The following is a 25,563-nucleotide window of genomic DNA, read 5'->3' on the forward strand; positions in this document are numbered from 1 at the left end:
GTTGGTCCCAGCTCTCTGCAGGTCATTCACTAGGTCCCACCATGTGGTTCTGGGATTTTTGCTCACCGTTCTTGTGATCATTTTGATCCCATGGGGTGAGATCTTGTGTGGAGCCCCAGATCGAGGGAAATTATCAGTGGTCTTATATGTCTTCCATTTTCTAATTATTGCTCCCACAGTTGATTTCTTCACACCAAGCTGCTTGCCTATTGCAGATTCAGTCTTCCCAGCCTGGTGCAGGTCTACAATTTTGTTTCTGGTGTCCTTTGACAGCTCTTTGGTCTTCATCATAGTGGAGTTTGGAGTGTGGCTGTTTGAGGTTGTGGACAGGTGTCTTTTATACTGCTAACAAGTTCAAACAGGTGCCATTAATACAGGTAATGAGTGGAGGACAGGAGCCTCTTAAAGAAGTTACAGGTCTGTGAGAGCCAGAAATCTTGCTTGTTTGTAGGTGACCAAATACTTATTTTCCACCATAATTTGCAAAAAATGTGATTGTCTGGATTTGTTTTCTCATTTTGTCTCTCATAGTTGAGGTCTACCTATGATGTCAATTACAGGCCTCTCTCATCTTTTTAAGTGGGAGAACTTGCACAATTGGTGGCTGACTAAATACTTTTTTGCCCCACTGTAACTGTATCTGTGTGCACACACACACACACACACACACACACACACACACACACACACACAGAACTATAAAATCGAGAAAGAGATAGGTAAAGAAACGATGATTGCCTGGGCAAAGAATTTCAGATACAATATAGAATTAGAAAAATGGTTAAAAATTTGGGAGAGAAACTAAAAGCTGATGGTGGCTTATAAAGAAAACCTCTACCGGACTTCCGGGGAGGGGTTACTGATGGGAGCAGCTCATTATAGCTGCCCCCGAATTCCTGGTCGCATTATCTGTCAGATGATCATCCATCAGACGTCTGGCAGTTTGTTTACCTTATTCTTCAGGCAAAGAAGATAAGATGAGACGTTTTGCTGAGCAAAGTGCCATCCGATTCTCACAGTTTGTGTCTGCGAGGGGGGGAAGGCCAGCTGAGGGCAGAATTGTGTCCGTGCAGGGAATTCCAGCTGCGATTTGCAGTGCGAAGCAAGCTCTCTCTTCCTCAGAACAAAACTTGATTTATCTGAGTCCAAGGCGAGCAGGACTGGTACACGTGAGCCCCTAATTGTTTGTTTAAATCTTAGCTTCATTTTTACAAGACCTTCTTCCGATAACTTAACTAGTAAAGAGATAGTTAAAATGGCGCCGAGCTCGCTGAGCTGCTTTGTAACACTGTTTATGTTTTGAATTTCTATGGAGTTTTAAAACTTCAAGGGAAAGGAGTGATTTATCACTTCACTTCACAGCTGTGGCCAGCAGAGTTTTATTAATTGGTTGAAGAAGAAACTTGGAATGGCCTCTAAGCCAAATCTTACTTTAAAGATGCCCCCCCGGCTCCTAGAGGTTCGGGCACATCGCCCACACCTGGCACAAAACTGCAGTTTCTTCCTTCCACGCCCCCTATAGGCGACCCACTAACGAAAGAATTCTTCCTGAAGGAGCTGGCCGAGGCTTTTAATACTCAGGCAATTAAGGTGGAATCAAAATTCAAAGAACTCAAAGAAGGGCTCAAAGAAGAGATATCCGTGGCGCATAAGGAGCTGTCTGATAAACTTGAGACCCGGGTTTCCAAAATCAGAGACAATATGTTGGGGATTGTAAGTTAACTTTGGGGTAAGTTTGATTGGCAAATTGATAAAGCTTATCGCGCTAATTCCTGGCTGGCGAAGCAGAAGCAGCTTCCATGGGACATTGTGATATATTTTACTACAAGAGACATTAGGAATATGATAGAGTCCTATAAAACTAAGCTTCAAATTGGGGGTCAGGAATTGACCGTTTTGAAAGAGATACCATCTCAAATGCTAAGATCCAGGAAAGACTATGCTTTTTTAATTGAAGAGCTTAGAAATCGCCAGATACAGTTTAGATGGGATGCACCATCTGGCCTAGCACTCACATTCGAGAGGCAAAGATACCGTCTTAATTCAGTATGGAAAGCTCGAGATTTTTACCATAATATTTTGAAGGCTGGACATCCCGCACCATCTGGACCTAGAGAAAGAGCACGAGAAGGAGAAGATAGACAGCAAACTACACAATTACCAGATAAGATGGATCATCACTCTCTCTTAGAAGCACAAGGAGCCATGGAACAAAGACCAAACTGTATGACTACCAGACGAATGGAGCAACAATCCAAAATGCAACAATCCCAACAATCACTTGCCATCGGTCAAGAAGCTACAGTAACCAGTCTAGAAGCAATGGGAGGAGCCAGGCCAAAGGTTAAACTTCAAGTTATCCAGGAGGTTCTAAAAAAAGCTTCAGGAACCAAAGATGACAACTAAGCTTCTAACATGGAACGTCAACGGATTGAACTCTCCACAGAAGAGAAAGAAGATATTCCATTATCTTAAACAGTTCAAGAATGATATAATTTGCTTGCAAGAAACTCATATTAGATCAACTGATCACAAATATTTGATTAATACAAGACTTGGTCAACATTTTATAGCTTCTGCTATGGAAAAGAAAAATGGTATAGTTATATACTTAAGAAAAGACATGAAAGCTGAACTAATCGAAGCAGATCCCCACGGAAGATACATCACATTAGATCTGGTATTGGAAGGGAAAATGACATTGATATTGGGAATATATGCTCCTAATCAACAACAAGATGGATTCTATAGAAAGCTTCATGCTAAATTAGTACAGTGGGATTATAGGTCTTGCATACTACTGGGCGACTGGAACGGTGTTATGGATACTAAGAAAGATAAGAAGGTTTCCCGCCCAAATACTCAAATGCAAGCAAAACTACCTAAGTCCTTTTTCAATATGATGGATGACTTCGAATTGAGAGATATTTGGCGAGAAAGAAATGCAGAAGAATATGACTTTACCTTCTTCTCTGATAGACATCAATCCTTTTTTAGGATCGATTTTATATTAATTACTAATGATTTGCTTTCCAGGGTGAAGAAGACAAAGATCTCAGCTAGAGTTTTATCAGATCATAACCCAGTTTAGATGGAGTTGGGAGGGGTGGCACATGCAAGAAGGTCTTGGAGATTGAATGAAAATTTATTCAGATATGAAAAGTATATTAATGATTGTAAAAATTGCTAACAGAATACTTTGTTTTTAATATGAATAAGGGTACACCTATGGAAATTGTATGGGATGCAAGTAAAGCGTATATGAGAGGAGTTTTGATAAACATAAATAGATTATATAGACAGGGGTAAAACGAACAGAACTGGAAGATGAAATCAGGAAGAAAGAGCTAGAGTTAACTTTAAATCCAGGAGATACAAAGATTAAAGAAGCAATTACTATATTAAAGGCCCAATTTAACATGTTGATCTCAGATCAGGTAGCTACTAGTTTGTTATACGCAAAACATAATACCTTTTGTAATGCAAATAAATTTGGCAGATGGTTAGCATATCAGATTAGGAAAAAACAAAACTCTCGAAACATAACTAAATTAGTCTATAGAGGGAAGGAAGTGTTCCAACAGGATGAGATTCAAAAGGCCTTCCGGGAATTTTTTACAGAGCTGTATAAGGGTGATAAAATTAACGGCCTAGATATAGAGAGATACCTAGACAAAGAGAAAATACCCATAGTTAAAGAAGAGCAGAGGCAAAAATTGAATCAACTAATAACTTTGGGGGAAATTCTACAGGTAATTAAGCAGTTAAAGGCAGGGAAGGCACCAGGCACAGATGGCTTGACAGCGGCTTACTATAAAAATCTACAGTTAGAAATGGTAGAACCTCTTAAGGAATTATTTAATAAGATTCAAACGGAAGGTAAGGTACCCCCATTTGGAAGACAGCTTTTATATCCCCGATACCCAAAGAAGACCAAGATATTACTCAACCCAAAAACTATAGACCTATCTTATATTGCTTAATGTAGATTATAAAATCTTTACTAAAATACTAGCAAATAGGTTAATGTTGGTTATTCAACAATTGATACACAGTGATCAAACAGGCTTTATTCAAGAGAGACAAATGAAAAGTAATGTAAGATTAATTATTAATGCACTAGAATACTTGGGAAAGAACAATCAAATTCCTGCCGCGTTCATATTTTTGGATGCTGAGAAAGCCTTTGATAGAGTTAATTGGCAATTCCTGTTGAAAACACTGCAAAAAATGCAAATAGGAGAAAGTTTTTTACAATCAATCAAAGCAATATATCAACAATAAACGGCTCAAATTATAGTCAATGGAAGTTTAACAGACTCTTTTCAAATTGGAAAAGGTACAAGACAGGGTTGTCCCTTGTCTCCACTATTGTTTATTTTAACTTTGGAAGTACTGCTGAACAAAATATGGGGCCTGGAGGGTCTAAAGGGAATTAGGATTAGGCAGCAAGAATACAGAGTGCGTGCTTTTGCGGATGACGTGGTAATAATATTGGATCAACCGCAAGAATCTAATATGATCTTAATGAATACGATTAACCAATATGGTCAAGTGTCTGGCTTTAAAATAAATCTAGGGAAAACAAAAATACTAGCTATAAATATGAATACTAAACAAAAGGAAGAACTAGGAGGAATGATAGGATGTGAAAGAGTTAAAAAGGTCAAATATCTGGGAGTTAATATTTCAACCTCAAATGGGAAATTATATAAGTATAATTATGAACCACTTTGGCATAGTATACAGACAGAGATGAAAAAATGGGACAAGTTGCAGTTATCTTTGTTGGGAAGAATAGCAGCAGTGAAAATGAATATCTTACCCAAATTTTTATTTCTTTTCCAAATGTTACCTATACTTAAAAAAGATGTGAATCTGTTAGAATGGCAGAAGGGTATTAATAAATTTGTATGGGCAGGAAAGAAGCCGAGAGTGAAGTTACATAGCACAAAAACAGGATAGAATTACTTACAGACAGCTTCTTATCCTAGAAAGGGGTGTATTACAACTAAAACCCTTAGATGTATTAAAAGAGGAAAAGGTAATTCAAACATGGTTCCAGGATGGGCAGTTACAGGCCAGGTGGGAAATAGATCAAAAAATTGGTTTCATGCAAGTCGAGGATAATCTATTTAAACAAATAAGAGATCAAAGTTTAATGCATATAAAGAGGATATACAATGTATTAGTACAGATGGATTCCGAAACAGAATTAGTTAAAGATTGTATGATAAAGTGGGCTCAAAATATTGAAGAACCAATAATGCTGGATACATGGGAAAGAATTTGGGTAAGAAATGTGAAATTTGCACAAGCCCAAAACCTGAGAGAAAATTTTTACAAGACGTTCTATAGATGGCATTTAGATCCTAAAAAGTTGACTTCTATGTACTCGAATTTACAACCCAAATGTTGGAGATGTGGTTCTCTCGATGCTACATATTTCCATATATGGTGGACTTGCCAAAAGGTTAAGGCATTTTGGATAAAAATATGGTGGATTATGCAAAATATTCTTTAAAAAAGGATAAAGTTTACTCCTCAGTTTTTTTTGTTAGGTATAATTACTGACTGTACAGTGGTAGAGATTAACTTGATTCTGCACTTAATAACGGCAGCAAGACTGTTGGTGGTGCAATACTGGAAGAAGGAAGACTTGCCTACAATTCAAGAATTTTCATTGAAAGTCACAAATTTAGCCGAGATGGCTAAAATATCGGCATATCTTAAAGACCACTCAAATGAGAGATATAAACGAGACTGGAAAAAATGGATTGATTATATACAAAATAAATACGGGATTAAGAAATTCCAGATAGCCTATGCTTAAGATCAGGAATGATTTAAATTGTTTAAAGTTAGTTTAGCAAGGAGGAGCTAAGTTCAATGTAAAGATGTTATTAATTTCTTATTCTTTTTCCCCCCAATATATCTTAGACTGTGTTTGTTAAAAATCTATACCGTGTACGGGTTCTGGGAAGTCGGGGGGGTAGGGTGGGGGGGTTGGGGGGTAGGGTGGGGGGAGGGATATATATCAGGTTAGATGAGATGTGTTAGATCTCAATGTAATTTGACTCCACATGTATACTGCTTTTTTTCTTTATTTTATATTCTCATTACTATTATTATTACTACTTTTTCTTTAAAAATAGGATAGGCTAAGCATATTGACATGTAGCGGAAATACACCAAGGAGAAGAGGAGTGGGAAAGAAGAAAGATGGGTAGAGAAGGATAGGAGAGAGGGTAAGGGGGGAAGATGAGAAGGATAAGGAGGAGTGGATTGTAGAGAGAGGAGCAGTAGAAAGGGAGGAGAAATATGGTAGAAAAGGAGGATGGAGGGAAGATAGAAAGTTGGAGGGTGGTAGAAGAAAGAGGTGTATGGAGAGCAGAAGAGCTATAATGGATTTGTATTTTGCGGGGGGCATTGTTGACAAGAGGAACTGATGTAATTATTATTTAATACTATATGATATGGGCTATCCATAGTATACATGTGAGTGTGTGTTATGAAAATGGAAATAAAAAATTTAAACAAAAAAAAAACCTCTCTACAAATGTTTTTATAGGTGGCATTTGCCACCTTCAAGACCAGCTTAAAATGTATAAGAACTTCGCCAAATGCTGGAAATGTAATCAGATTTCAGGAACACACATGTGGTGGACGTGTAAGAAAGCAATGAATTACTGGGAGAAAATTCATAATTGGTTAGAAATTATAACTGCAACATATTGAGTTCAAACCAGAAACATGCCTTTTAGGTATACTGTTGGAAAGTTATAACAAAGCAATCATATAGTTAGTGTTACATATATTGATGGCAGCAAGAATCATATATGCTAAATAATGGGAAAATGCAAACACCGAACATAATTAGGAAAATTTGGGATTGTGCTGAAATGGATAGATTAACCTTAAAAATTAAAGATAAAGAAGATTTAAATATTATAGGACATGGAATAAATTTTATAGATAGAAACAAGAGATATAAGAGGGAAGTTGACAAATGTCAATAACTGTTAGCATGGAAAATAAAGATGCTATAGAATTATGGATATAGTATGGAAAAATTGTAAATAGGCTAATGTAAGTAGAAATTTAGTTAAAGATCCTTTTCTTTTTCTCCTTTGGTTGTATTATTATAATTACTGTAAATATATTATTGTTATAGTTCTTAGCTTGTTAAGTATGTTAAGATTTGCTATTGATTTTTCTTTGCCTTTGCTTTGTAATTGTTATCCATAAAGTATTTATATAAAAAAAGAACATTTGCTAAGCAACCAGCCATTAAGCGAGGACCACTTGTATTTGGTTTGCCTTAAGGGTTCAGCGTTGTATGGAATCTGGTTTCCTTGAAATCCTTATAGGGGGAACTAGGATCATGCCCACCGTTTTTTGGAAAGTTGCTGTCTCACATGAACAGTTAGTCCTCAACTTACAACCACAATCGAGTCCAAACTGTTTTATACTTAAAACAGTAATAAGGGCAAATAAATGATGTTGAGTTGGCCATGCCCACCAGTCACATGGCCACCTATCCATGCCCACAGAACCAGTAGTAAAAATTTTTTTTGAATCCCACCACTTCATACATAGTAGTATGGTGTTTATTCCTTTTAAGGTAGCAATGGGGGTAGAATTTGTACCCATGCCAGAATACCTTAGGGAACCCCTGTAGTCAGTAAGTTTGACTGAATGGGTAGGTTCCCTCCAAAGTGCCCAAGAAAACGTGAAGAAAGCATTAGCTAAAGCAACTGAGAGTCAGAAAATCCAGGCAGACAAGTGATCACCCCAGGAGAAATTTCATAGAAGGGACAAAATGTATCTGTCTATAAAGTACCTAAAATTAAGGCTACCTTGTAAAAAGCAAGGGCTGAAATACACAGGGCCTTTCCTTATTTCATAAACCCTGGTCATAAACCCAGTCACAGTGGAACTCAGGTTACCCCCTACATTGGGAAAAGTGCACCCAGTGTTCCATTATAGTTTGCTTAAGCTGCTGGTGGGATCCAGGCTAAGACCAGTGGCAAAAAAGGTTACAGGTCCCATAATAATGGGATGGGTGGGTTGAAAAGCATTATGAAATTAAACGAATATTGGATTCCAGACTAAATGGGAAAACTCCAGTACTTAGTACAATGGAAGGGTTACCCAATGTCAGAAGCACAGTGGGTTAAAGCCCAGAATATGAAGGTGGACCAGGTCGTAAGGAAATTCCATGAAAAGTATTCCCAAAAGCCCAGGGCCCCTTCCTAGTGGGGTTGGGAAGCCCTGATGTAATTAATATGTGTTTACTATTTTTCAGGTACCTTTCACATGCTAGGAGGGAGGGAGGTGTCCAACTGAAAGTCAAAGCGAGATAATGCTGTTTCAGCCATTTTCACTTCTTAGCTTGCCACAGAACCAGGGGGGGAAGGAAGATTAGATTTCAGGAGACAACAAGAAAATTGTCCCATGGGAAGCAAGGTCATCTAACCAGATGGTTGACGAAGACTTGGACAGGTTTCTGTAACAACACCCAGACACCTAACTGGACAACATGACCTGCACTAATAGAAAGAAGGGAAGGAGCTATTATTTAACTATGTGAAAATCGTGGGAATTAAGTAGAATTTGTTTTCAATATGTGCCGAAGATGTACTCAATAAAGTTTTGCATAATGAGATTGGATCATCGCGACAGTGCTTGCTTGCCTGGGTTTGTCAGTTGGGACGTTGACATTTTGTTTATTAGATCATTGTCTAGATTGTGGCTCTTTCTCCTGCTTCTCAAGCTTATTATGATGGATTGTATCAATGAAGGGGGTGGTAATGTGATAGTGTATTGCATTACAATGAAGTGGCTTAAGATTTAAGATAGTCACTACTTATAATCACCCAAGAAATATCTGTAAAGATGAGTGTAGTATAAGTTTTCGCCTGGCAAGATTTTGTCTATTCGATATAAGCAGATAAAATACTTAACTTTTGATCTATGTTGTCCTTGGACAGAGCCTGACAGTTATATTTATATCCATTAATATTAGACCATAACCTTTTTCTTAATAAATTGTAACAATATTTGATGGTGGTGCCACTATCAGATGAACCATATCCAATACATGATATTTAATGGGTCTATGTCCACACGGAGGAAAATATAAAATAGGGTTTTCAGAACTCTATCTCGCCCTAAATTCCTTATGAAGTTTACCATCTTCATAAGGATTTTTTTTTTGGGGGGGGGGGAGGTAAAAATGATGTTCAGAAAATTTGGCAGGCCCAAAGCAGAGGAAAAGCAGGTTGTTAATATTTAAGAAGACAACTTAAGATTCCCCAAAATCTTGATAGGTTTGAACTGGATTTCTCCAATAAAATGTTGTCCAGCAATGCGCTATAATTGCCAAAAGAACTAATGCAGTTTTGGATTGAACCAGTAGCAGAATAAAGGTCGTCCTCAATTATAGTCATTTATTTTTCATTTGTTATAAGTTATGAAAGCACTTGACAAGGGGGATTTATGATCAGTCCTTGAACTTTTAACTATCAAGCATTCTGCAGTGACATGATTATCATTTGTGATAAGCAAAATCAATGGAGAACAGGAGTGGGATTCTGTGGGCGTAGCTTTGGGGTCATGTGATTTAGTGGGCATGGCCAACTCAACATGAGTGATGTCGAGATGGCCATGCCCACTCAGTCACATGACTCCCACCAAGCCATGCTCGCAGAAAAGGCAGCTCCTGCAGCCTGTCCTTTTATGGTCTCCCCTCTCCCCTCATGTAGAAGTACTTTAAAGGGATACTGCAGTCTGGCTGCCTTCCAAGGAACTCTGCCACAATGCCATCCCTCTGGCGCAGCAGGGTGTTCTCCTGGCCGGGTCTGCCAATGGGGTGCAGCTGCTCACACGCACCAGCAGGCAATGGGGTGTGCATGTGTGGCTGGCGTGAGGAACAGGAGGCGATGGGAGCGACAGGACTTCAGGCCTCTTTTTCGGCCTGTAGTTTTCAATGCAAGAAGCCTCCCAGCCCCCACCTCTTTGCCAGATCAAACCAAGCTGGCAGCATCAGCTGCAGATTTCTTGTACCGAAAAGTACCGACCTCTGCTTTTCAAACACACCAAAAAAGAGCTTCAGTTTCCATCATTGTCACCATCCTGTTCTTCCAGTGCAGCAGACATGGGGTGGGCATGTGTGGCCGGCGCAAAGAACAGGGTGGCGACAGCAGGACTGAAGCTCTTTTTTGGCACATTTGAGAAGCGGAGGTCAGTAGTTTTCAGTGCAAGAAGGTAGCTCGGTTCTGGCTGGTAAAGAGGTGGCAGCTGTGAGGCTTCTTGCACTAGGTGAGGGGCAGGGGGGCCATTACTGGTTCGGTGAACCAGGTCAAATTTCCCGTACCGGTTTGCCCAAACCAGTGTGAATTAGCTGAACAGGTTGTAAGTTGCTCCTGTTCCCTCCACTTTCTCTCCCAGTGAATTTCTGGGTGGCAAGTGGATCTTATATTCTGCAGTGCCTGGCTTTGCATTTTTGCCCATATATAAGCCAAATCACATGTCTACCTGCATTTGCATCTATTTGCAGCATCTGCCTGCACACACTATTAAGTTGAAGTCATGCAAGCTCCATTTCTGGAGGGTTTCAATAAAAAGTTGGATATCTATTTGTCCAGGATAAGAAGAGGCTTCCAGTACTAAATGACCTCCAAAATCATTTCCAGCCCTATGATTCTATGAATTCTGCTTTTAATGCAAATCAATCTACTTTTGTATTTTCCCTGTTGCAATTTTTAAAAAGAAAAATTGAATCAATATAATATTAACTTTACTGCGCAAATTTTCATTAGCTTTCACATGCAATTATTTTGTCAATAGTTTTATAAAATATAAGCAAAGACTTTCATGCTATTTTCTGTAACATCTGATTCATGAAGAATCCCTAAATTCACTGCTGACAGAACCCATGTAAGAATTATTTTATACTCCTGATCTGTAAAATTGAGCTAGTTAGTTTTTGAACTGCTTGGGGAATCCCATTTCTAGATTTAATATAAATAATGTGTTTATAAAAAAAAGGATCACTGATTTTTTCACTCATTTATTTAGAATATTTCTAATTATGTTTTCCACTGATATTTGAATATTAAAAGTATTATGTGAATTTATGTTTTAAAAATGTAGCATTGCCACTCAGTACAGCTTCAATTTCCTTTCAGAATATGGTGCACAAGTAGTTATTTTTGTACCATAAACATATGCTTATCAATCATGTAATGTGTTGATTTGCATAAATTAATATATGTTTGTGAAGTTTTTTTAAAAAATGGTAACAGGCTTTATATAGAAATAATAAATGGCATTTAAATTGATGCTTATACTTTATCAAGGGCTATTCTATTATATTTTGTACTGATAACCAGCTTGAATAATATAGAATATAGAGAAACAGTACAGATTCTATTCTATTTGTGTAATGACATGTTAATTAATTCCAATATGGATTTTAAGATGACAAAGAGAAGGTTTATGTTTTTAAAAATAAAAGTTCATAGGGTTCTGAAAAAAACTAAGTGTTAGCCAAATGCTACCTAACAGAAGTTTATAATTTTTGTAGGTAATAGCTCTAGCAGATGCAGCTGAAGAAAACCAAGCCATTATGTTCCAGGCATTCAGAAAATTAAAAAGTGCCACCCAGCTGCTAATCCTGCTGATTAGTCTATGGCAAAAACTGAGTGTTGACCAAGTTGCTATTCTGGAAGCTACATTTCTGCCATTAACACAGAATACTCAAGAATTGGTAAGATTGTGCTAATTTAATTTTTAAACCACAAAAATATTACATTCATAAGGGATGGTTTTTAATTTAATTTTCTTCCTGCATGGAATTTTGAATTAATGTTCTACTTAAATCAGAGTGCCTTTTCTTTTTACTGAAGGGCAGTGAGCTGCTTCAGCTAACACATTTGGAGTGCATTATTAAAGAGCAACAAAAACAAATCCAGAACACACTGTTCCCTCCATTGTATTAACTTTCATTTATATGTAAAGCTTTAATTTATTTGCAATGTCCAAGTTTTATGTCTGCCTTGTGGACATAAATTGTGGGCCAATGCTTAGTGGGATAAGCTCTTGTTTTTCAGGGAACAAGTCTATTTTGAAAAGCCAAAGTTACAGAGATGAAGAAGCTTAAAGAACTAGGGAAACATGTAGACAAGATCTTTCAATTATATTATCTTCATAGTACTTTCAGGATTATAGAGAGTTTCTCTTAGCCTATAAAAATATTATTAATTGGTTTATCCACTTTTCTCACATCACTACAAAACTGTCTAGGTGCAGCATCCAGATTAGGAAAGACAGAAACACTCTACAGATAATAATTCTGTACATTAATTGGGGTCTTCTAACCAATTCCCTATCCAAGCTTTTTTTTTTTAACTCATGTCAGCCGCTTTCTATCACCTACCACCTCAGCTGCCATTTCCTTCATGGTCATTGACTGTTGCTATATAGATAAACTTTAGTTAAAGTCACAGCCATGATGAAAAAATAACACTGTGATTAAGGTATGAATTTACAACTTTTACAGCATCTGTGTCTGTGACATCTTTGCCATTATATTCAGAGCATTTGTTGTCTTGTGTCTCACTGTTCCTACCCCCCCTAAAGAGATTGCTTAAAACATGAAACTTTTCCTCACCGCTTTTCTTCACAGTTCAGCACTTCCCCAAAAGGCAGTGACCACAAGTTAAGCTAAGCTCTTTGGCCTTAATTAGTAGTTTGCAACTGCTGCCTGGAGCTGACAAAACTTTAATCATTTTCACACTTCGACTTTTGTTTGCTTCCTGAGTTACTTGGGGCCTGGAACTGTGAATGCAGTAGGCAAACAGCAATAAGTATTCAATAAGTATTTCCGATTGTGTAGTCTTTTTTCCCCTCCAATGAATGTAAATACAAACATTAATTATCTTCTTGCTAATTATCCCAGTATTAGAATGAGTATGCCAAACTAGGGCAGCGGTGTCAAACTCACATCATTAGGGCAGCATCATGTGACTTATCAGGATACTGAACTAGGAATTGGCATGGCTAGCACATGGCACATCTGGTCCATGGGCTGGGAGTGGAGAAAAGGAAAGCTGAAGTTAAATCGTAAGTTCAGTTGCAGTCATGTGATTTTCCACTTAGCAAGCACATCACATACAAACAAGTTGCCATTCTCAGTTGTGGTTTAGTGTCATTTAGTACGAGGACTACCAACAGCTTGTTAAGTAAAATTTGCTGTAGGAGATTATTTTCATTCCTTCAGAATTCAAAAGGTATAATTATTTGGGAAGTAATTGAAGGAATATTTTAGAAATTTGTATGGGAGTTTATTTATTTACAAGACTTATGTAGGCATCTATATTATATAATGATTCTGGATTGCTCAAAATATCATTGATATGTAGTTAAAAATGAAAGTACCTTCCCCCAGACCAACATTCTCAAAACTCAGCTCCCTTCCTAGCCTAATGCTTGGGACAAGAACCAGTTCTTCATGGCCTTTTGGAAAGCTCCCTCAGATCTCAGGTGGAAGACTGTTCCAAAGAGCTGGGGTTACCACCAAGAAAGTCAGTGATATGGGATGGCTGGGTTGGTCATTGGGAATACAAATGAGAGAGAGATGTGGAACAGTAGACTTGAAACAAATGCTCTATAGTACATAAATCTTTGAACCCAATAAAAAGAAAATGGAACACGTGTGTGTGTGTGTGTGTGTGTGTGTGTGTGTGTGTGTGTGTGTGTAAAATATAAGAACGAACAAAATTTAGGAAGAGCAGAGTGAAAAATGCACAAATATAAGAAAGTTTTTTGTACATTTTTAATTTAGAGAAAACACTTTATATTGTTAACATCCAATTAAGGAATATTTTCTGTGAATATGGAGTGAAGAGTAGTTGCTGAATACAATCATAGCAGTATATAATGGAAGTAATACATTGATAATAGTTCAACTTTGAGAGTTACATAAGACAAACATGGAAGAGACATGTAAGACACTTATTGGTTGATGGACTTATATTGCTATCATGACTAGACTTGAAGCTGTGGAAATGAGAGGACTTTTTAGTGAATAAATAACGAAAGCTATTTATGGCTGCGTGTGTGTATGCGTGTGTACGGGCATGCACATGCAGATAACCTATATACATCTACACCCACAAACATACAAACTATAGTCAAAAATTTTATTTTCTTTTTAAAATAATTTTATTAAACATATTTTAACATCCTTACCAATAACCAATTTTGTTGTGTTTATTTTGTACAATGACAATAAAAACTATACTAAATTAAAAAACAACACATAGTTCCACTCATTACAATGCTTCCGTATCGATGTCACTTATATTAACATATTTACTATTTATATAGATTAATATACTATGTATTATATATTTATTTAAATTATAACAATATTTACAAATCTATACATTTTTCTCTTTTTGATATACATCTTACATATTCCTTATACAATAACTTTATGTCTATCTTCCAACCAAATGTACCATATATTCCAGATTTTATAATATTCTGATTCTTCTCTATCCTTTAACTCCATGGTTAACCTATCCATCTCTGCACATTCAAGTTTCTTTCTTATTATCATTTGATCTGAGAGGGTGTTGTTCTGTTTCCGATTCTAAGACGATTCTAGCTGCGATTAATATATGCTGTATTATGTATTGAAATTTTTTACACGTTTCCCCTTAATATGCCCAGTAGCACGTTTCCCCTTAATATGCCCAGTAGCACATGCTAATCGCTGCAATCCTTGCAGTGATTAGCATGTGCAATGTTATATATTGATATTTCTTATCCATCTCTGGGTCTAATATACCTAATAAACATCTGGTTTCAATACTATCCTCTGTTCCATGATTCCTTCAGCCAATCCTTAATTTTAAGCCAATATTTTCTGGCATGGGAACATGTCCACCATATATGATAAAACGTTCCAGAATTATGTCCATATCTCCAACATTCCGCAGATAAGTTTGGATACATCTTGGCCAATCTTGCTGATGGTAAGTGCCATTGGTAGAACATTTTATATAAATTCTCCTTGTAGGCTACCGCCTATGGGGCTTATAGTTTCTTTCCCACAATTTGTCCCAATCTTCTAATTTTATATTATGTCCAAAATTTCTGGTCCAGATTATAATGGTCTTTTTTACAGTCTCTTCTTCCATTTTATATCTTAGAAGAAAGTTATTATTTCTGATTTCACCCTATTGTATTGTGGCTTTCTAGAGAGCACATCTGCCAAAAGAAAAGTTTCCCCTTGGGAGATATTTCGGTTTGAAGTCGAAACACTTGAAGTACTGCGCACATTGTACTTGTTTGGGGGAGAGTTTCCAAGGGGTTTTTAAGGCTTCCAGGTTTTTATGGTCAGTCCAGACTTCAAAGGGGATTTTATTTCCTTCAAGGAAGTGGCACCAGGTGAGGAGAGTGCAACAAACTGCATAGGCTTCTTTTTCCCAAATTGCCCATCTTTCTTCAATTTCTGTTAGTTTTTTGGCAGTATAGACACAAGGTTTTAAATTGATTTTGTTCATTTTTCTGGAGTAGTGCTGCCCCCATGGCCACGTAATTGAAATCCGCTTGTATGACAAACGGTTGGTCTGGGTCAGGTCTTTTAGTACTGGCTCTGCTGAAAACAGTTTTTGAGTTTTTCGAATGCCACTTGGCATTCCATAGTCCAATTTAATGGCTGATGTGGTTTTTATTTTGTTTCTCCTTTTGTTTTCATCAAGCTAGTGATGGGGAAGGCAAAGTTGGGATGAATTGTCGATAGAAATTGCAAAGCCTAAAAAACTTTGCAGCTGTTTGTGGGTGCGGGGCATTTCCCAGTCACTGACAGCTGCTTTTTTTGTGGGTCCATTTCTATGCCCTCATGAAAAATGCAGTAACCTAGATAGTCAATTTCTTCATGGTGATATTCACATTTGGAGAATTTTGCATACAGTTTCGCGGAGTGGAATTTGTTTAGCACCATTCGATCCAGTTTTACATGCTCAACTTTTGTTTCTGTGTACGTTAGAAAGTCATCCAGGTAAACAAGTACCCCTTTGTACAAATGTTCATGTAATACTTTATTTATCAATTCCATGAAAACTGCTAGCCCCCCTTGTAGTTCAAATGGCAGTACTTTAAATTGAAAACATCCTAATAGGGTGTTGAAAGTGGTTTCCACTAATTCCCTTCCCTTATTTTGATGCAGTAGTACACCTCATGTAAGTTCAGTTTAGGGAAGATATTTCCTATGGACAGGTGAGCTAGCACGTCCTTCATTAAAGAGAGGCGGTACATGTTTTCTATACTGATAATGTTTAGGTTCCTAAAATAGATGCAGAGATGCAAAGAGATGTCTCATGGAGCCTTTGTAGGTTTTTATTGATGAATTTCCTTAGTTCTTTGAGTTCTCTAGGAGACATACAGTACATTTTTGGCTTTGGTAGCTTAGCCCCTGGCAAGATCTCAATATCACAATCTGTGGCGTGGTGGTAGTGGGTAGCTTGTCTGTGCGTTCTTTGCTGAAAACCTCAGCTAATTCTCAATATTCTTTTGCGATATCTGGAGTCTCCACTCCCTCGGCCAAGCATTGCTGTTTCATTATCCTCCTCTTTTTCTTTTCCTGCCTTTGAAGTTACTGAGAAAGTCATTATTTTTGGAAGTTTATGGATCCCTATTTCCAATTTATTTCGGGTTCAATTACTTCAGCCACGTGAGACCCAGGACCAGTGGCCATTCCATTCTCGGGGCTACTATGAAAGTTAAAGTGTCATTATGGCATCCTAAGTTTATTTGCAAGGTTTTGGTGGCAAAAGTTGTTGTCCCCCCTCCCGCTAAGGACCCATCAAATTGACAGAGTGCGATGGGGATTTTTAGTTTCCTCAGGTGGATCCCCAGCCTTCCTACCAAGGTTAGACTAATTAAGCATTGGGTACACCCTGAGTCCAACAAAGCCGATACTTTCTCCTCCTCCTCTGCTAGGGATAAATAATCTTAAAGGTAGGGTGAGTGGTTGAATTAGTTCACTTACCAGCAAGTCTTCATCGGGATCACTTTCAGATGGGTTCGGGTTGTTTCAGGGCTGTGTGTGTTTGATGGAGTTTCCTCTCCTGGAGTTCAGGAAGGGGGAAATTTCCGGCTTCTCAGCTTCTCAGTGCCGTTTCCTTCCCTTGAGGGGTCGATTTTGTAGGCATCCCGCCAGATGGGCATTCAGGCTTCCTGGTAGGATCTTTTGAGTAACATTTATGGCCCCTGTATACCTTCTCTGGACCATAACTGGATGCTAATTATTGTAACTATTCTAACCATCTCGATTACTGAGAGCCACCTGGCTCTGCCTGGACTCGCACCCTAATCAACTGCGCAATCTATCTTCTTTCTTCCTTTTCTCTACCTCTTCTCTTCTTACTTTGTATGGGATATGTTAGGGGTATGTATGTAACTGAATGAATGATCCCACTTTTATCGCCATTATTGTTGTATTTTCTGTGTTTTTAACTATTACGTGGGGACTGTTTGGGGGAGTGTTTGAGTATGTATGATTTGGAGGGCCTGCCGGGAGTGGCGGGGGCTATGGGGGTGGTTGAGGGGACCAGAGACACAGGAGAGGGTCGGGGTATTGCGGTCGTAACAGGGAGGGGCAGATACGGCGGGGACTTTAGGGCAGGCCATTACCGGGGAAGGAGGGTTCGCTACATTGCAGAGATCCCTCCTTCCGGCCCTAGGAGTCCCACTCCAAGACCAGATGGCGTGAGTAGTCAGGACCCTGGTCTCAGGCTGTTGTCGCTAAATGCCAGGTCTGTTGTCCATAAAGCTCCTCTCGTCCGGGACTTAATTTTAGACGAGAGGGCAGACCTGGCATGTATTACTGAAACCTGGCTGGGCCCAGAGGGAGGAGTCCCCCTTGTAGAGCTGTGCCCAGAAGGATTTCAGGTGCTGCATCAGCCAAGAGCCCAGGGAAGGGGTGGGGGTGTGGCCGCCGTTATCCGGGAGTCGTTAGTTCCTCGTAGGGTCCCTGCTCCGGAGATTGTCGGGTGTGAGTCTTTGCTGTTAAAGTTGGACCTCAAGGGTCAAGTGGGTCTGCTGCTAACGTACCTGCCTCCCAACAGCGTTGCAGCAGCCCTCCCCTCGCTCCTCGAGTCGGTAGCCGAGCTGGCAATTGAGTTCCCTAGGTTGATGGTCCTGGGGGACTTCAATTTGCCGTCGCTCGGTGAAAACTCTGATGGGGCGCAGGAGTTCATGGCCTCCATGACAGCCATGGGCTTGACCCAAGTAATTCGAGGCCCAACCCATTCAGCGGGACACATGCTTGACCTTGTATTTCTCTCGGAGCAGTGGATTTGTGATCTTGGTCTGAGGGGGAGCGACATCATACCCCTGTCGTGGTCAGACCACTGCCTACTGAGGCTCGACTTCCGGAGGCCAAACCCCCACTGTAGGGAGGAGGAACCGACCAGGTGGTTCCGCCCCAGGCGCCTTATGGAGCCGTTAAGGTTCCAGACAGAGCTTGGGGTTATTCCTGACACTCTCGCCCACAGTCCGGTGGAGACTCTGGCTGCTGCGTGGCACTCGGCAGCGTCGGAGGCCCTCGACCGGATTGCGCCACTGCGGCTCCTCCGAGGCAGCGGATCCCGGAGACCCCCTTGGTTCACCGAGGAACTCTGGGAGATGAAGCGCCGGAGGAGATGCCTAGAGCACCGTTGGAGGTCCGATAAGTCCGAATCGAACCGAGCAATGGTAACCACCTGCACCAGGGAATACACCAGGGCACTTAGGGCAGCAAAAAGATCTCACATAGCCACCCTGGTTGCATCCGCTGAGTCACGTCCAGCCGCCCTGTTTAGGATAACCCGCTCCCTATTGAACAAAAGGGAGGCGGGGGAACCCTTGCAGGGCAGAGCTGAAGAGTATGCCCAATTCTTAGCGGACAAAATTGCTCGGTTTCGGTCGGACTTGGACTCCACCCCCGCAGTTCCAGCCGAGACACAGGGGGACCAAGTAGAACAGCTCTGGGTTGAGTTTCAGGATGTTACCCCCAGGGATGTGGACAAGGCCATGAGAGCTGTAAGTACCTCCACCTGTGCTCTGGATCCGTGTCCCTCATGGCTGGTCACGAACTGCAGGGAGGTGACACGAGGCTGGATCCAGGCGGTTGTGACCGCCTCCCTTCAGGAGGGGAACTTCCCCGCCGCACTGAAAGCGGCGGTGGTGAGACCCCTCCTGAAGAAACCATCCTTGGATCCAGCTGCCCTTAATAGCTATCGCCCTGTCTCCAACCTTCCCTTCTTGGGGAAGGTTGTTGAGAAGGTGGTGGCCTTCCAGCTCCAACGGTCCTTGGAGGAAGCAAACTACCTAGACCCCTTCCAGTCAGGCTTCAGACCCGGTTACAGCACAGAAACCGCTTTGGTCGCATTGATTGATGATCTCTGGAGAGCCAGAGATGAAGGACATCCCTCCATCCTGGTCCTCCTTGACCTCTCAGCGGCTTTCGATACCATCGACCATGGTATCCTTCTGTGACGACTGCGGGAGGTGGGAGTGGGAGGCACCGTGTTACGGTGGTTCTCCTCCTACCTCTCGTACAGGTCGCAGTCGGTGTTAGTGGGGGGGCAGAGATCATCCCCTAGGCCCCTAAATTATGGGGTGCCTCAGGGTTCGGTCTTATCCCCCCTACTATTCAACATCTACATGAAACCGCTGGGAGAGATCATCCGCAGGCACGGGATTAGATACCATCAATATGCGGACGATACTCAATTGTATCTGTCCGCCCCGTGCCAACTCAATGAAGCGGTAGATGTGATGAGCCGGGGTCTTGAGGCCGTTATGGACTGGATGAGGGTTAACAAGCTTGTGCTCAACCCAGAAAAGACCGAGTGGCTGTTGTGTTTTCCTCCCAAAGATCTGACTAATATTCCATCACTCAGGCTGGGGGGTCAAATTTTATACCCCTCAGAGAGGGTTCGCAACTTGGGAGTCCTCCTGGATCCGCAGCTGTCATTTGACCACCACCTAACGGCTGTGACCAGGGGGGCATTCGCCCAGGTTCGCCTGGTGCGCCAGTTGCGACCCTACCTGAATCGGGAGGCTCTCACAACAGTCACTCGGGCCCTTGTGATCTCCAGGCTGGAATACTGCAATGTGCTCTACATGGGGCTGCCCTTGAAGAGCATCCGGCGACTTCAGCTAGTGCAGAACGCAGCCGCGCGAGTGATCGCGGGTGCACCTCGATTCACCCGCATAACACCTATCCTCCGCGAGCTGCGCTGGCTGCCTGTCGATCTCCGGATGCGCTTCAAGGTGCTACTAATCACCCATAAAGCCCTACATGGCAGTGGATCTGGATATTTGAGAGACCGCCTTCTGCCAATTACATCCCTGCGACCAATAAGATCCCATAGACTAGGCCTCCTCCGTATTCCATCGGCCAGCCAGTGTCGGCTGGCAACCACAAGGATGAGGGCCTTCTCAGCAGTAGCCCCGGCCCTTTGGAACGAGCTCCCTGTGGAGATTCGTACCCTCTCCACCGTCCAAGCCTTCCGCACAGCCTTGAAGAACTGGCTCGCCCGTCAGGCCTGGGGATAAGGATAGTTACCCCTCCCGAATGATGAATGTATGTTGCCTACCATTTTATTATATGTCTCTATCTTGTTGTTTGTATCCCCCCCTTCCCAGTTTTATGTGAGCCGCCCTGAGTCCCCTCAGGGAAAAGGGCGGCCTACAAATTCTAATAAAACTACTAAAAAAAAAAAAAAAAAAAAATTAGTGGTGCGATGCCCCTTCTTCCCACACTTGAAGCAAGCTGATGGCCTTTGCGCTAGTAGGTTTTGTGGTTTAAACGCCTATCTTTCCCTGGGGGGTGGGGGTTGATCTTCTCCACATTCTTATTGGTTTCTGGCCATATCTATTTCAGTCCCTCAGGCCAGGCAGGCAGTGTACAGGTCATCATTCACCCATCTTTGAACCAGCTCACCAAGATGTCCTCTAGCCAATCCACCTGGCATGCGAGGTCTTGGAATTCCTCAGCGTACTCAGCTACTGGTCTGTGACCTTGCTTCACTACCCTGATATGATCCCCGGGTTTGCGATCGGCCAAAGGGTCTTCAAATCTGCCTTGTAGGGCCATCAAGAAACAATCAATATTTTTCAGTTCAAAAGCATCAGCAGCTGCTCATTCTAACACTAGGGTCTAACGCTCCCCCTTAATCAAGGAAGTAAGGACTCTTGAAACTTTGCATTTCAAAAGGATCTTTTTATTGAAAAAGAGGTGATAACTGGGCGAAAACAAAGCAGAGTCTGGGTCCTTAAGGCAATACATTAGTAATAAAATAATTTAGAATCCCCTCCCAACCATCCAATGTGGATTTGGCCAATCCGCAGGTGTGAAGATGTTTTTTGTAAGGGACACACTGGGAAAGTGATAAGATGATTTTCTCAGGCTTGTTTCCTGAGCAATGCCGTCCACATGGCTCGCCCTCCCTATCCCTTCCCCAAAAGGTGAGAAAATGCCCAACCTCTAGGCGACAGACTAGCAGTTATAAAGTGATTAATTACATGGTATAGGATTTATAGGAAAGAAGGGTAGAAAGGTCTAAAGGGAGTATGCCCCCCTCTTCCCCCGAAGAATGGCAGATTCACAAATGTGACACCAAGATTTCTCAAATGCATGGAATGATTCAGAAAAGTTGAAGCCATACTTTAAAAATGTTTACGTTCATTTAGTTTGGAGCAGACTGTTCAATGTCATATACATTATACATATATGTATCCATACATATTTGAATTATAGAATATCAAATTCCAAACCACCAGACATACATAATATGCAATATCTTACCATTTTGGAAGAAAAAAGAATTCTCTCCAGGATATTACAATAATTTCATATTGTATTTTATACTGTACCACACAAATATGAATGTAATTGAAAGAGACTATAGCATATTGTGGGTGAATAGGGAGTTATTCACATTCCATTAGTATTTTTAAATAAAGGTTTGTAAATTGTGCTTATATTCTCATGAAAACCTTGTGGTTCTGAAATGGGAAATATTGCTAATATCTTTTTTAGACAGTCATTTAAGATCTCATTTTTATTATGAATAAGGTTCAAAATAGTTGACTTTATATTAATCCTGATGTCAGGCCTGCAGCCAGTTTCCTTTTGGATCTTTGGCCTGCCACATTTCTATCTACTATGCTATTTCTATAGTGGGGAAATGGCAGGGGGATAGTAAGGAATAGGATGTGATGTAACCAAAATAAAATTCCTTTTAGACTGCCAAGGTCATCCTTTGTCTTGTGTACCTTTGGACCTGACTGGAAATGGATGGGTGGAACTGCCAGCATGGCAGTGGAAGATTGGACCATGTGATGGACTTGTGGGTGTGAGGGCAAGATCTTGAACTTTCAACTGGGTGTGGAAAACTAAGAAGCTTTCCGATTCGGGTTTTCCCAGACATGCCAACATGACTCTCTTAATAAATTGGAACTTTGAGCTATACTTTGCCTTGGACTCTGATTTAATTTTGGATGTTATTTAGAAACCTGACACTAACCCGAATGTCCCTTAAAATACTTCAACAGCTATCCTAGGATTGGGAAGCTGTTAGGGGCACTGAAACCCAGTATTGATCCAATCCTGGGCATTGCAAAATTTCAATGAAGATGGAGGAAGAAAAGAAAGCTGCAAAGGCCACAGTTGATGAATCGCCTACCTATATCGAGGCCATTTATGTGCCTTCTAAAGCTGCAGTCGAGGCAGCAGACTTAAATCTGAAAGGTGAAGCCTCTGGATTTATCACCTCTAAGGAATTTCTGCTGGAGAGGAAGGGGGTGCCAGGGAAACTCTGACACATGACTGGAGAAAGTCAGAGCAGACACCGGCTAGCAGATAGCAATAGCAATAGCAGTAGACTTATATACCGCTTCATAGGCCTTTCAGGCCTCTCTAAGCGGTTTACAGAGAGTCAGCATATTGCCCCCAAGAATCTGGGTCCTCATTTTACCCACCTCGGAAGGATGGAAGGCTGAGTCAACCCTGAGCCGGTGAGATTTGAACCGCTGACCTGCTGATCTAGCAGTAGCCTGCAGTGCTGCATTTAACCACTGCGCCACTTTGGCTCTTAGATCTGATGAATGGAGATCCCAGCCACCCTCATGCAGTCATTCTCTGACTGGCCTCCCAGACCCTTTCAGACAACTAAACGTGAGTGGAGTCAAACCCCTCTTTTGCTCAGGATCACCTAAGTGGACCCTGATCCAGCCCACATTCTCCTTCCCTAGCAGAGACTCTACAATGCACTTGAGTGGAGATTTTGGCTCCTTCCACCCAGCGACCAGTGAGTCGACCCAACTCCTTGCTACTGGAGCAAAGCCAACATCAGTGTTCCTGCCTCATGGGCCCTCCATCGAAATGGGGATTTCAACCCAGCCCCAGAAAGGGTCCTGGGGCACACTTCCCATTAGCCAGCCACTGATGTTTGGGCTGCAACCTGTGAATCAAGCACCACCAGGGTAGGCTTTCTTCCCGGGTCATAGATGGGCCCAAAGCCAGTGGGCGCCTGACCCTCCTCAGAAGATGACACCATTTCAGATAACTGGCCCAGGATAGCCCCCGGGACTGAGGGCCCCACCAGTTCCAGCCCCACCAGCAATGCCTCAGCAAGCTTTTGCCCAGCCTCCTGCTCCGCTGGCTCCCACGCCACCACAGTTCCGGGCAACATTTGATTGGACCCCAGAGAAGCTAGCTTACTTCATGAATCAAGTCTGGGCATACATTAATCAAGTTGGAGCACAATATCCTTCTGACAGAGAATTGATTCACGAAATAGCAGAAGGGATCAATGAGGGCAAGGCTGCACAATGGATAGCGGAGCTCCACAAGGACGTGGCTCCCGAGCTAGAAGATGTAACCGGGTTCATCCAACTGATGCACCCAGATTTAGAGATGTGGAACACATGGAAGCAGAAGAGCAGATCCAGAGATTGTGTCAGGCTGGTCGTCCCGTGAAGGAGTTAGTTTGGGAGCTCAGAAGAATGGATGGAAGACTAAGAGACTGGCCAGAAAGACTCGTAGTCCACATGTTCAAAAACGCCTTAGGTCCTGAACTGAGGCAAAGTTTGCATTATAGGGGGGGAGGGGGCAGAACAAATCCAGAATTAGTATACCACTGCAATCATACTGGGCCATGATCTTCACCCTCATTGAAAGCCTGCGGCAGGGAAACCTGCTAGAAGGCCTTTGAGCCACCGAACGCAGATGCAGCAAGCTGAGAAGCCTCCACCTACCCTTCACCCAGGGGGGGGGGCAATAAAATGCTGCTGATGCAGTCAGCTGGGCCACAGAGCATCAAAATACCTGGCACCAGCCCCAGTCCCACATGCACATCCACCACCCGCCAGCACGACAAGGAAAGACCCCCAAAAGCCACCAGAAAAGAGTCGGCTGATACAACAACCTGAGAAACATAATCTCTGACCTAAGGAGACAGAGAGTCTGATCATTGGGAAAGCCCCATCCACCTCGAAGGAGAAGGAGAATACTGAAGACCCAGTGGTGAGTTGGTCAAATCCAAACTCCAAGTGCCTGAAACGAGGGTGGAAGGGGAAGTTGGGGCAATAGTGGACACCGGCTGCACCCGATGCTTAATCAGCATGTCAATTGTGGAGCAGCTCGACATATGCACAAGACCCCTAGCCCAAGTGGACACCTATGATAAAGTGGGAAGATGGTGTTAGGAAATTTATTATTGGTTTTGGGCTGCTATCTCTGGTGGAGCCAAAGGGCCATCCAGGGACGATTGAACCCAATAGCCCAGACCGCCCAGAACCTGCAGGACCTGCAGCAGACAGACACTAAACCCTCAGGGATCCAACAAGTACCAAAAGACTACAGGGATTTGGTGGAGGTTTTTGGTGAGGAAAATGTCCCCTTTAGTGGCTCACAGTTTGTGCAATAGAATTCATACCTGGGACTACCCTACCAAAACTGAAAATGAATTACATGACTCCCAAGGAGATGGTTGAATTGTACATCGACATCAATTTGAAGCGGTGTTTTATTGAACCAGCAAAGTCGAAAGTAGTGCTCTTCAGAGAAAAGAAAGATGGCAGTGTTTGTCTCTGTATTGATATGTAGGGGTTAAACACTATGCATGAAGAACACCTATCCCCTCTCCCTCATGAAAGATATGTTGAACCACTTGGCTAAAGGCAAGGTGTTCACCAAGCTGGACTTGAGAGAGGCGTATTACCGCATATGAATCAGAGAGGGAGATGAATGGAAGACAACTTTAACTGCCCCCTTAGCTGCTTTCAATTCAAAGTCATGCCATTTGGGCTACAAGGAGCACCCGCAGTCTTCATGCAGTACATAAATGAGGTGTTACATGAGCACCTGTACCATGGAGTGCCTGTTTATCTCGATTACATCTTGATCTTCTCTGAAACCCTGGAAGAACACCTGAAGCTGGTATGGCAAGTCCTGGAAAAATTTCTAGCTGCCAAGCTATACACAAAGTTATCAAA

The 25,563-nt window shown here is 41.7% G+C and overlaps 1 protein-coding gene across 1 annotated transcript in view; it reads left to right on the top strand.

Moving 5' to 3' along the window:
- BBS9 (Bardet-Biedl syndrome 9) overlaps window positions 1-25,563 on the top strand; it is a 363,446-nt gene that overhangs the window by 169,263 nt on the left and 168,620 nt on the right. Inside the window, exon 19 of the mRNA XM_087713067.1 lies at window positions 11,591-11,773. Coding sequence (XP_087569193.1) covers window positions 11,591-11,773 — 183 coding nt within the window. The remainder of the gene's footprint in view (window positions 1-11,590; window positions 11,774-25,563) is intronic.

Source organism: Thamnophis sirtalis, unplaced genomic scaffold (genome assembly GCF_051295495.1).
Source record: "Thamnophis sirtalis isolate CommonGarterSnake01/CBP01778 unplaced genomic scaffold, rThaSir2_p1.2 scaffold_4, whole genome shotgun sequence".
In the NCBI taxonomy this organism is placed as follows: Eukaryota; Metazoa; Chordata; class Lepidosauria; order Squamata; family Natricidae; genus Thamnophis; species Thamnophis sirtalis.